The sequence below is a fragment of the Sycon ciliatum genome, chromosome 13 (assembly GCF_964019385.1).
Source record: "Sycon ciliatum chromosome 13, ocSycCili1.1, whole genome shotgun sequence".
Taxonomy (NCBI): domain Eukaryota; kingdom Metazoa; phylum Porifera; class Calcarea; order Leucosolenida; family Sycettidae; genus Sycon; species Sycon ciliatum.
In genome coordinates this window covers 17,250,618-17,263,490 of record NC_088655.1, presented here as the reverse complement: position 1 = coordinate 17,263,490, position 12,873 = coordinate 17,250,618, and the positions used below count along the sequence as shown (strand labels likewise).

General features: G+C 46.8%; 1 protein-coding gene across 1 annotated transcript in view; it reads right to left on the bottom strand.

Moving 5' to 3' along the window:
• The window catches only part of LOC135829225 (mucin-3A-like), a 38,243-nt gene that overhangs the window by 15,884 nt on the left and 9,486 nt on the right, over positions 1-12,873 (bottom strand). Inside the window, exons 6-7 of the mRNA XM_065341630.1 lie at positions 419-1,333; positions 127-156 (exon numbers count right to left, since the gene is read on the bottom strand). Of these exons, the coding sequence (XP_065197702.1) occupies positions 127-156; positions 419-1,333 (945 nt within the window). The remainder of the gene's footprint in view (positions 1-126; positions 157-418; positions 1,334-12,873) is intronic.

The following is a 12,873-nucleotide window of genomic DNA, read 5'->3' as shown; positions in this document are numbered from 1 at the left end:
ATCTCCAGCGTGAGCAGCAAACCCTTTCCTACAAGTGATAAGGCAAAAGCAAATATGTAGCACGGCGCATTGTATCTCAAATTAGCATATAATTGTCACGTACTACACCGCTGTATCTGTACTCACCTAGCGTTGTCGCCATAGATGAGATAGGGGCTGCACATAAAAAGAAAGACCACAATCATACTAATCTTAATTGCACTCTTTAGCCTAGCCTAACGAGGATCAATACATCTGAAGCTCATCTGAATTTCAACCCAATAATGATAATTATGACCTGCATCTTAGACGGTAATAAGTATCGTTCCAAATTCCTATGTAGGTGAACATGAACATCTGAATCAATTGTCATTGACAACAGCCGTTTCCATAATCCTTTCGGCCAATATACATCAGGCGACATAACATCCCTACTCACCCGGGTTGCTGGGCGCCGCATCCTGTTCCATTATGGTAGTTGAACCAAATTCTCTTGCAGTTGAATTTACAACGCGCTCAGTAACGGATGATGATGTGATGCGAGGTACATGGGTGGATCGGGGAGTTGTCAGTGCACTAGACTCGGAGCGTCCGAGCGCTGTGAGTGTGTTCATAGTGACCGTGTCGTTGGGGGTTAAAGGTGATCCAGTGTAAATTTTGGACGGGGTTGTTGTATAAGGTGCTAGTGACTCGACTTTCTTGAAAAGAATTGAAATGGAGATGTTTGCTGCACCATTGTGCCAAGCCTTGTAGCCAGAATCGGTCTCAACACTTTGCGTTTCGTTCATGATGTTATCCAAAGCGCAGATGGTCAAATTGATAGTAATATTACCCGTGATCGAGTCATATATGCCAGACGCGTTTGCTATTAGCATGTACTTCAATTCGCCGACATTCTGAAAATCAAACATCGCCTTCAGGGTTAGATCGGATGCATTGCAGATGCTCAAATTTGAAAGACCAGTGGCTGGCTTTGTCGTTACCACATCGACTTTTGTAACATTTAGGATCCCACCAATGTCTGTCAGCTCGATGCTGGCTGGTGCTGCGTTGATTTGAGGAGCGAAATGTCGCCGGATATCGATGTAGTACGCACAGTTACGACCATTGCTATCGACAGCCTTGGCTAACAATGTGAAGTTAAGTGCCCTTTCGGAAACTGTGTTGATGAATAGGCCTTTTTCATCCACGGTATACGTCCTTATCGTCAATGTTGAAGCGAGATTGGAATGATCAAAGTCTTTGATGTCCTTGGTAGTACTGGAGAAATTTGTAGGGAGCTTGGCTAGAAGAGATCCTTCCATTGCGTTGGATGACATATACACCCGCAAACCGGAGTCTACAGAACATTCAGCTGATGACACAAACAAAGAAGAGAGTCACTGAATGTTAGTGTCAAAAAAGTATTACTTTCACAGGTTATGCTGTGCACATTGCTTGTGTCCTACCTCTGGGTTTCATCTCCTTCCTCTCTCGTCTAGAAGACCCAGATGTAAGTACACTTCGAGTAACAAGCGCGCGCTCATTATCGCGCCATCTCCTATTTCAAGAGTCAGTATATACATGTAATACTCCTTGTAGATTGTTCTGACGATGGATGACTGGCCCGAAACGTCAATCCTTTTTTTCCGCATCATCAAACAAAGAATTTTCATCTAAAGAGTGAATAGCAACTAAATAGAGCGGTTGTCACTTGACAAACCCCCTGTTATTTCTAATATCAAATAGGTGATTATTTCTTTTCCAGTCAATCAACAACTCAGCCTCCTCTGATGAGGTATTAAACTTCACTGCCCCAAGGAACCTCTTGGTGCTGTTTTGAGCAAGTGAGTGAGTGTATGTATGTATGTATGTGGTCGTCCACAGAGCGCAATTGTTCTGGTGAATGTCAACACAGAATCTAAAAGGTGCAACACTGATACTGTTGCCTACACATCAGCTCGAGGCTTTCCCCTAATCGACCGGCCGAAAAATTCGCCGGTTATGGAGGGTTTCTTAGAGAATAGCCGAAATCAACCAGATGTTATTGCAAAGTTCCGTTACGAACGAATGGTGTTTCTGCGAGCATGACCGCTCGAGCTCTCTACTTCAGTACTTGTGGTACTAGTGCCTTGAGTACTGTTTTATTCACAACACCATCAATTAAGAGTCAAAGCAAGAAGAAAACCCAATTTCGGATATAAATAGAACACTCAATTGAAAAATAAAATTGAACGCAAAAGCTTCACCAGAAATTGTTACCTAATAAAAATGCCTACCGGCATGCAAAGGCGAACGGTCACGCCTCTGCCCGTGTCAGCAGAGCCGGCGGCAATAACCTGCAAAGGGGCTCCCAACCTTGCGGCGAATGTAGGAGGCCCTGCAGCCCCTAAAGCATGTGACTGCCCATCGCAGCAGGCAAAATGAAACATTGGTGCATAACTCACCCGTCACGGCAGAATATACCAAGTATTGTTCTTTGTCTACAACGAGAGCGGCTAGCGACTTCAGAAATATAGTAATTTTTATTGCCCGCCACACTGGAGGTCGAAAACACCAGTGGGGTGAATGGTGATGCTCTCTCCACCTGGTTGACTCTGGCACCATACGCCGCCTTCTTCATTCTCTCATGTGTTCTCGCTCAGTACTTGTAGTACTAGTGCGTTGAGGTCATGTGACTCGTGTCCTTTGAACTCCTCTCAAACAAACATTACCTACTAGTATCAGGAAGATCATTACTAGTAAAATCCCGATATCGGCCGGCCGAAAAATTCGCCGCAAACGAGACTTATCGAAAAATCGCTCAGCTTTTCGCCGATTTTGGAGTGTTCCTGTGAGATTCGCCGAAAATGTACCAAATCTTCGAATATCTCACCAATTTCGAAGATAGCATGCCAACAAATATGTTTGCGGATTTTCCATTACAGTCTAATTTTGCAGCCGATTTGCGAACAATCAGTTTATTTTGTAACCGAATCTGATGTATTTTTGAGCCGAGTGCAAAACCGAATAGGCGAAGAAACGGGTCGATTTGGGGAAAGCCTAATCATTTCTCTCTACTTTAGTTAGGACGTCATCACACTACGTTCTCCGACTCCCGTTTACGTCTACGGTGAAAAAACCAAAACGGGTGGTCGTGGCATAAGACAGGCACTGTTCTTGACGCGTACACGCAGCCTGTAACAGTATAGACTTGATTGATTGGAGAATTCGTCGAATGATGTTCAAACCAGAGGTTATAAAGCAAAAGAAAGGTGAGAACCGCAGGAGTGAGAATAGTAGGAACACAAGGTGTTACCATAAGACAAGCAAGAAGTGTCAAGGTAAAACTATTACACTCTCCCGGCCCCATAGGAAGCCCAAGGTTCTATTAGATAACACAATCCAGTTAGGAGATGCAATTGTGGAAAGGGGAATATTAAATTATCACTCATGCACATGCATAACCACATTGAAGTGTAATCCAACTCAACTTCATCACTCTCACAAGGAGATGACGCAAAACTATATCAGTCTATAACATAATTATTAACTATCTCAGTAAGAGATGCATATGGCTCAGTCCAGTTAGATCAAGGCTGCTGTCGTTGTGAGGCTAGATAGTTCTGCAGCGGTTTAATATTCCGACCAGACTCATCACATAGGTTGCCAGCGGGCTCCCACGTAGCTTCGCTGCTGGGGTAACCCTTCCAATGCACCAGGAAGTGTTGCTCACCACTGCGGTGTCGGTGATTCAAAACGGCTTCGACAACATAGCGTGTGTGTCCATCTAGATCTGTGAAGGGCGGAGGCGGGGGTTGGTGTCTTCCAGGAATCGTGTTCTCTTCGTAGCGTTTAAGAGCAGTGACATTAAACACGGGATGGCAGCGAAGTTCACGGGGTAGTTCCAAGCGAAAAGCATTCGCTCCAATCTTAGCCTGGATACGATACGGACCAAACCACTTGGGTTGCAACTTCCGAGAGGGCTGGCCACGAGCTTCCGGGGTCAGTAGAAAGTCTCTGTAGACAAGAACGCTATCACCAACCTTCAAATCACTGGGCGTTCTCGTCTGGTCTGCGTATAGAGCTTGCCTTGCCTGGGCGTCGAGCATAGCATCTCGAGCTATCCTTAGTGCGGCTTCCTGCTCATGAAGCCAATCGACCGAATCACTCCTTTCCCCTCCCGTAAGAATGAATTCGGGCGGGGACTTAGGGTCAAACCCATAGTTCAGATAGAACGGTGTATTAGCTACAGATGACTGTTGTGAACTATTTATTGCAAACTCGCAGAGTGGTAGAAGCGAATCCCAATTGTCCTGTCTCAAGTTCACAAATGCTCTTAGAACATCTCCCACTTGCCGGTTAACTCTCTCTGTCAAACCATCCGTTTGAGGGTGGTTAGCAGTGCTGAATGCCAATTTAGTTCCTAGCTGAGAGAATACTTCTTTGAAAAAAGCTGCAGTGAATCGTGGATCGCGATCGGAAACAATGGTTGAGCTCAGCCCGTGCAGACGAAACACGTTTTGAATGTACAGTTGAGCGCTGCCCTTAGCATCAATCTTCGAGTTTGTTGGAACAAGATGTACGCATTTCGTAAGTCGGTCCACAAAGGTGTAAATTGCGTCGAAGCCACGAGAAGTAAGGGGCAATCCAACAATAAAATCCATTGAGATATCCTGCCAAGGACTATTAGGTATTGGAAGTGACTGGAGAAGCCCTGTTCGTGGCTGACCTCCCTTCGTTCGCTGGCAGAGATCACAGGTTTTGACAAATCTCTTGATATCGAGACCCATTCGGGGCCAGTAGAAAAAACGTGCTAGGCGGAAGTACGTTCGATCACGACCCGGGTGGCCAGCCGTTGCACACTCATGGTGTTCTTGAATGAGCTTTAATCGGACACCGCACTGTGGTATGCACAACCGGTTATTGGGGGATGCCTTGAGGTACAAGCGATCAGTGGATTCGTCCCAATAATAGCGATCATGCAAATTATCTCGGAGAGAATGCTTCAATCTTTCTATGATGGGAGTTAGCTCTTTGTCTCTCTGGTAGGCATCTGATATTGTATTGGACACGTCATCATTCATTGCTAAAGCATACTCAATAGCATTCAAACGTGGTACTGCATTCTCCACGAGGTTACTCTCATGGAGATCTGGGCGACGCGAAGGGGGATCTGCAGGGTTCTCTCTGCCGGGTCTGTGACGGACTGTGTAGTTATAGTCAGCTAGGAATTCAACCCATCGCGCCTCTCTCTTTGTAATGCTTGGTTTTGTTTTCAGATAAACTACCGCCATGTTGTCTGTAATGACCTCAAAGTGTTGAAAGAGGTAGATGCGCCAGGTCTTTAGCGCAAACACTACGGCCAATGTTTCTCTTTCTGTAGCTGTATAATTCTGTTCCGCAGCAGACAATTTTCGGCTAGCATAAGCCACTGGATGCCAGGCATCTTCCTCTAGTTCTTGGAGAAGAACACATCCCAAGGCGAAATCGCTTGCATCTGTTACCACTCTGAATGGTCGGTTCACATCAGCCAGCCGCAATAGGGGCGCATTCAACAAGGCATGCTTTAGCGATTCAAAGGCATGTTGCCGAGAGCTGTTCCACTCGAATCGTGCATGTTTTCCCGTTATCTCCTCTAAGTTCTTAGAGAGCGATGAGTATTGATCTATGAATCGCCTAAAATAATTCGTAAATCCAAGAAATTGCCTCACCTCTGTGACGGAAGTCGGAGCGGGCCAGACCTTTACTGCGGCAATCTTGTCTGGGTCAGGGGCGATGTGCAGTCCATCGATGCAATGTCCCAGGAACCGCACACTCTCCACGCCAAATTCACATTTTGACCGTTTGCAAAATAACTGGTTGTCCCGGAGCACGCTCAATACCGACCGGACATGCTGCATATGCTCCGACCACGTTTTGCTGAAGATGAGTATGTCATCTAGGAACACGACTACGAACTCCCTTAGATATGGTTGAAGAATCGTATTCATCATGGATTGAAATGTTGCCGGTGCATTGGTGAGACCAAATCCCATGACCCTAAATTGGTAATGCCCAAAGGGAGTGTTAATCGCGGTTTTGGGCACGTCCTCAGCTTGAATGCGAATCTGATTATACCCTGATCGGAGGTCTAGTTTCGTGAAGTACCTAGCGCCCTGTACGGTATCGAATAAATCATCCACATTGGGCAAGCACGCCTTGTTCTTAACAGTTATCTTGTTTAGCTCCCTCCAATCGCAGACCATGCGTAACGAACCATCAGCTTTCTTGACAAAAAACACCGGTGCACCAAAGGGGGACTTACTTGGTTCTACGAAACCCTTTTTCAAGAGTTCTGTGAGCTGTTTCTTCAATTCCTCCATTTCTGGCCTGGGCAGGCGATAGGCAGGTCGCGATGGGGGTGATGAGCCTTCCTCCAGGCGGATTTCGTGGTCTACAGACCTCTCTGGTGGGAGTCTAGCTGGCAGATCATCCGGGAAAAGATCGTCATAGTCACGGAACATGGCCTTGAGATCTGGGTGCTCGTTCTGAGTGGATTTGTCGGGAGGTTCCTTGCCAATGCCGTCTTCTACGCTGACCCACGCCAGAACACCTTCGTCTCCACTCCTAAGGGCATGCCTAGCCTGACGACCAGATATGAACATCGCCTCCACAGGAGCGGTCGGTTCGCTTTGACTGGGCGACGCACAAGGCAAACCATTCGAGTTCAACCTGACTTCATTCGTCCGGAAGTTTATGTCTGGATTGTTACGCGTTAACCAAGGTTTCCCCAATATAGCGTCATAGCGATGAAGGGGGAACACCGTGAAGGTTTGGTTATCGCTGAAGTCGCCTACGATAACCTTCAATTCATGGGTCGTCTCCATGGGAAACGAGCTTGATGCTCCATCAGCCAGCGTGACATTCAGGTTTTCCGAGCCAATTTCGGTTGGCAGGTTAACTCTCCTGGCAAACTGTTCGGCAATGAAATCATGGGTCGAGCCCGAATCTATTAACATCAGTGCGCGACGACCGTTGATTTTGCCTTCTACACGCAGGAGCTCATGTTCCGTTTCCACATTGACGCTGGTAACCTGGGCCTCAATAGTTGGTGTAACATCTCGCTTGAAATTGGCTTCGGAGCATTCAGCATCATCGTCAACATCCTCCACAGCGAGGCTACTGAATCGGTTACGGGTAGAGACGGAGCACACACTACACGCAGGTGATGCCTTTTCTTGCTGCGTCAGTAATCGCATCGGCCTTACTGACGTCCACCGTTTGGGTGATCTCGATGCTGCGGGCAATTCTGGGCCATATGGCCTGGTCGACGACATGCGAAGCAGCCCCCCTGGGCTCGTAATGTCTCACGTTCCTCGGGGCTTAGTTTTGTTAGCTTTTTGCTACCTGATGGTGGTGCGAATCCCGGCGCGGTCGCCAGTGGTGGTCTGCGCTGAAATCGGCTGTCTGAGGCGACTGCTAGCGCTGACTGAACGGCGGCTGACAGTGTAGTGGGGTGTTCCTTCACTACCAAGGTCCGCATGTTACCGTGCAGGCCGTTGACAAATAGCAAGGCTCTGGAGAGTTCGTCAAGTTCCGGCACCTGTAAACTTAGCCGAGAAAACTCCGTTACGTACGATTCAATTGACCCACGCTGTTGGATAGAGAACATATCCAACCGCACTCTTTCCCCATCATAGTGCGGGCCATACACTCGCGCTAGGGCGCTTTTCAAAGAATGCCAATCCGAAAATTGCTCACCTGCTTCCAGAGAAGAAATTAGCCAAAGACGCGCATTCCCAGCGAGGTAGCTAGCCGCAAAGTTAACTTGGCTCTCCGGGTCACCTTGAGGTGAGCACTTCAAGGCTAACTCGACCGTAAATACCCATTCTTTGAACTCGGAAGGGTTGCCATGGAAAACATTCGGTTCTCTGGTAACACGTTTGACGCTCGGGCTTGTCTGGGAGAGAGAACGCGATCGACACTGGGCTAGATCCGGAGGACTTGAGCTTGATGTAGCAGGTAATTGATGTCGTCCAACTGTAGCAGCCACGTTGTCCCGAGCGCGGCGGATCTCACGGAAAGCGGCGTATAGCAGAGCAGTAGTGGCCAGGAGCACAAGGCACGTCAAAGGGCAAACGATGATCTCAACCATCCTCAAGCTACCAGTGTAACAGTATAGACTTGATTGATTGGAGAATTCGTCGAATGATGTTCAAACCAGAGGTTATAAAGCAAAAGAAAGGTGAGAACCGCAGGAGTGAGAATAGTAGGAACACAAGGTGTTACCATAAGACAAGCAAGAAGTGTCAAGGTAAAACTATTACACAGCCAGGTGTTGCAAGAAATTTGATCGCACGTACATCGAAGTATAGGGTCGCTGTGAAAAAGACTGGGGGAGATAAGCATATTCATACAAAAAGTCGTATGCCCCCCCCCTCTCCATACCACGTCTACGTCTCCCTTTTCCTCTTCTTTTCACCCTGTATACCGATAACCATGACAACCGACCAAAAACTCCTAACGTGGACGTAGACGCAGCGCTTTGTACCGTGGTGTGATGACAGCCTTAGGGTGCGCTCATACTGCGACCAAAACCAGCGTCCAGGTGGCCATGCGGCCAAGTTGCATGGCAACGTCATGAACTGGAACAAAACGTCGCGGCCACGTTTCAAATCGTGACCGCGACCTCCGGAGGCGGTGCCACGACTTGGCGGCCACATGATCGTCGACGTGAAGCGTATTTGTGTACAACCTGGCCTAAAGTATGTTCGATTTCTCAAATTCCGGTGTGTTGCTTCATGAAACTCGGCGGTTGTCGATATCATCCTCACATTTTCTCACGAAGTTGTCTGCTCAGGATAGGAACGGATTATAATCACTGTTTCGGCACGCTGTTCGCGCAATATGTGGCGCTTACCACCTTGATGACCCTGGTACATTATTACGCAGGTTATCGCTGTTTCCTTTTGATCAATATGTGCTTTCCCCAATGACACCAATTTAATGACGCTCCATGTTCTTCTATGTTACTGAAGTACTAACTTTGGTCATTGCTTTGTAGAGCCCCATTCTCTAGGAGATATGTACATCTGCTCTCTTTCAATGTCCAGCATAAGCGAACGTGTGGATCAAGCATAACTGCTTGGTTGACGCTGCCGCAGAAATGCGTATAATAATGTGCTAATGTCCTTTGCTAGATTTCTACATCGCAGTTTTGTCTCTCACCCTCTACCTTCGCTCTCCTCCCTCTTCCCCAAGCCTCGAACTGCCCGTTGTACGAGGAGCCAAACCACCCCATCCATTGCAGTGAACAAATTTCGTACTTCCGATGGTGTCAATTCTTTTTCTATCCCTGCTGCATTGTTCTTTAATGCACTACCCTCTGAACTCCGCAGTTCTTCAAACAGTCAGCATTTCATGCAGAAATTCAACAACATTTTGAAGGACCCAAAGCAGGTCAACCGCTTTCTGAACTTCCTTTTTGGCCACGAATGTGTAGTAAACGTTGTGTATCCTTGAGTGACCGTTGTAAATCCTTATTGACTTCTTTTTCCTTGGTGCAAGTCACACTCCATGTATGTTCTTCATTATCTTTACCTTTATTGGGTCTTCACATTGTCTATAGCCTCATATTTTAACTTTTTTTTTCCTTTTTGCCTCATCGGCGCTCTTTGAATTTGTGTGTCAACACTGTTGAGTTGTTCGATGTTAAATAAATACGACTACTATTTGCACATTTAACAAAATTGGTATTTGTGGTCCTGCACGCACGCACCGCCATATACCGTATTCCCCGCATACTAGCGCATCGGCTTATATGTGAAATAATGTAGTTTTAGGATAAAATATCCAGTAAGACATGTTCGTTTTTTAGCCCATGGGCAAATTTGAAGGTTCGCAAAAAAGTACAAGTCCGTGCTCATAATGACTGTGTCTACCATACTCTACTGCTAAACTGCACTGACCTGCTGTACCATGGTAGAAAGAGTTTATATTGTGAAAAATTCTACTTGACACGTGAGTTGCATTTGTGTCTGTTTATTAGCCCATGGGCTTATAAACGGAGGTGGGCTTATATCCGGATAAAGGCCCGTGGGCTTACATGCGCAGAATTACGGTATGCATTCTTTGCCCTTTTTGGACGATGTCCTTTTTGTTTTTGTAGTTGCTTCGCTGTCAGTTGATCGGTTCAGTGACCAATTTCTACAGTCAACTCGTTCAATACGATGGCAGCTTCATCTGGATTTTCGGTTGGGGATATCATCTTTCTCTACTTTTCTGCGATCATGGAATGCCATACCTCAAAACATTTCAGTTACATATCATCGGAAAACACAGTTCTCATCTCGGCAACAGGCAAAAGAAACCACTACTGGAATTTCTACTGCAATGGCACCTGCTCTGACCACGAGGGCAAGAAAGTGAAAACGCTTGGATGACCGCGGCAGCCCCTTAAACGATCAATAATCCAAACTTACATGATTTTAATAATTATTTTCGTCGACTTCAAGAATACAAGCCACGAGGCACTTCCTCCAACATGCAACATGCGAAAATTGCACCCAAAACGGGCCACAACTTTATTAGGAAACGCCCGAACTCTTTTGGATACGAACTGCAATTCGTAAAGTAACTAGTTTGTGTGACAGCTTCACGTTTACGCGTGTACGAGGCCTAGTGTGAGCACGACTGCCACGTTTCTGCGTTTTGCTGACGCATGGACGCGTGCTCATGGTTGCAGTGTGAGCGCGCCCTTATAGGGTTTTCACACGATGTGATAATGAACGGAAACACGTTTGTGTAAAAGTGGGCAAGCTGCCCATCGGATTTACACGGAAAACAGACGCGTTCAAATCTCGCATGCGTCTGTGTGTACTCATGTACTTGAGTACCGCACTCAAGTACGTTCTCTGTTTTTACACGCGCGCAAAGGACAAACGTGTGCCTAGGACCCCCGAGCAAGTTTATTTTGCACGCGCTTGGGTCTCATGAGTAAAAAGAGTACCACACACGTGAGTTTGTCCGTCATGTGAATCCCCTATAAGCAAAGTAACAGGTTTTCACTTCGAGGGACTTACGGGTGCTATCTTTCTGAGCCCTGCAGGTCCAAAAGAGATTCCACTTTTCCTTGAAATACATGTTAACAGAGTTTAGTAAAATTAATATCACTTTACAAGATTGCGACCATTATCGAAATTCCTGCCGAGGATAGAATATTACAGAGATAAAGCTGTGCATGACTTTTATTAAAACGTGATGCGCTATTGCCCGTCAAATGGGTCGAATTTGGCATAATAACAAGCTACGCCAAGCCGTGATATGCAGCAGGCTAGCGTTGGTTTCCAAAGCGCGAGCCAAATAACATGAGAGAAACCTTCGCGTCACGTCAAATTATCTTGCAGCTTGAATTCTTTATTATCACGATGGCACCATCGCCTACAAGGTCAGCCTATTGTCTCTTCAAGCACCTCCTAAAGACACCGCTCCAATCACCTGTATGCAAAGCACTCTATTAAAGTCGGATAGTGAGCTTATTTATGGAAAAAGACAATAGTATATGAGCCGGAATCAGCGAAAACGACCCTTAGAGATTTCGTAATTTTTTCGAGAAAAAGATCGATTTGTGACGTTCAACGATTTTTGATCGCGATGCGAACAGCGCGACGACTTCTTGAACTCCTTGCTTCAAGTAATTTTTTTTGAAGTTGAAGTGGTGTCGAGTGGCAACTCCAGTGTTCCTTGATCTTGTTGCGATGGCTGCGGACACCAGAGCTGTTCGCAGAGCACACACAGCAGTCATTGTCTACAGCTAGCTCGAGCCTGGTGGGGAGTGCTGAAGTAGCCGCTGAAGTTCAGAATGAGGATGAAACGTTCTTTGGTTCCGACATCGATGTCGACAGCGAGGCGGAATCGCAGCCGTCATCTCCTGCTCCGATGCGGCTCAAGCTGGCCGATGACTCGTCAGAGTCGGAAGATGAGGAGTCGTCACCTGAGATAAATTCTGAGTCTGGGGCTAGTGACGGCAGCGACGCCGTGTCTTCAGCTGCGGAGGAAGAAATGGAAGACGAGATTGCGGAACGACTCCACGCAGGATGCAGCTGCGAATATGTCGATCATTTCTCCGCTGTCATCAGCTATTCTTTGTCATTATAGCTGCTTACTTAACTATTGTAGTATCTCTGCCCGACCAATACGGAAGTAGTACGGAACTAATATGGAGCTTTGCCTGATGTATAGTTAGTGTATCTCCGTATGTAAGCGTACGGCGTCTGCTGCATAAAAGCTGCTGCGCATTTCTGTTTAGATGAGATTTTGATAATAACGAGCTATTCAACCTCCAGGTTTGCACCGGAAAGAAAGTTATTTTGCCGCTTCTTCTGTCACTAATAATTATATCTCAGGTGTGTACCTGAAAGAAGTAGAATAAAAGTATTTCTTGTTAATTGCACCGCGCCTACCACTCGGCTACCTGTTACATTGGTGGCAGCGGTGTATTTTGAAATAAAACAACGTGATTCGACCCCAGACCCCCATGGCTCAACCCGCTGCAGCTCCGTGCGACGAATTAAGATGAGAATCATGTTTCTACCCGTCCTGGGCGTGGCCCTACTTATTAGCTTGCAGCACAGTCAGAGTGCTAGCGTAGATCACCCTTCCCTCCGCATGGCATCCACTGGAGACTCCGATGGCGATTCCAAGCGACCCGCTACCTACATGTTAACTACTGGTGGTTATGGCGAAGCTGATGAGGACGACAACAGGCAGGCTGCTGCCCAAGACAAGGAGGGTATTCCCCAAGACCAGCAGCGTTTGATTTTCGTCGGCACGCAGTCGGAAGCAGGAGCCCACTCTTCACTTTGGTACTTCGCTTCCGTGGTGGGATGCAGATTTTCGTCAACACTCTTTCTGGCCACACCATCACTCTTTACGTCGCGCCAAGCTATGCTATCA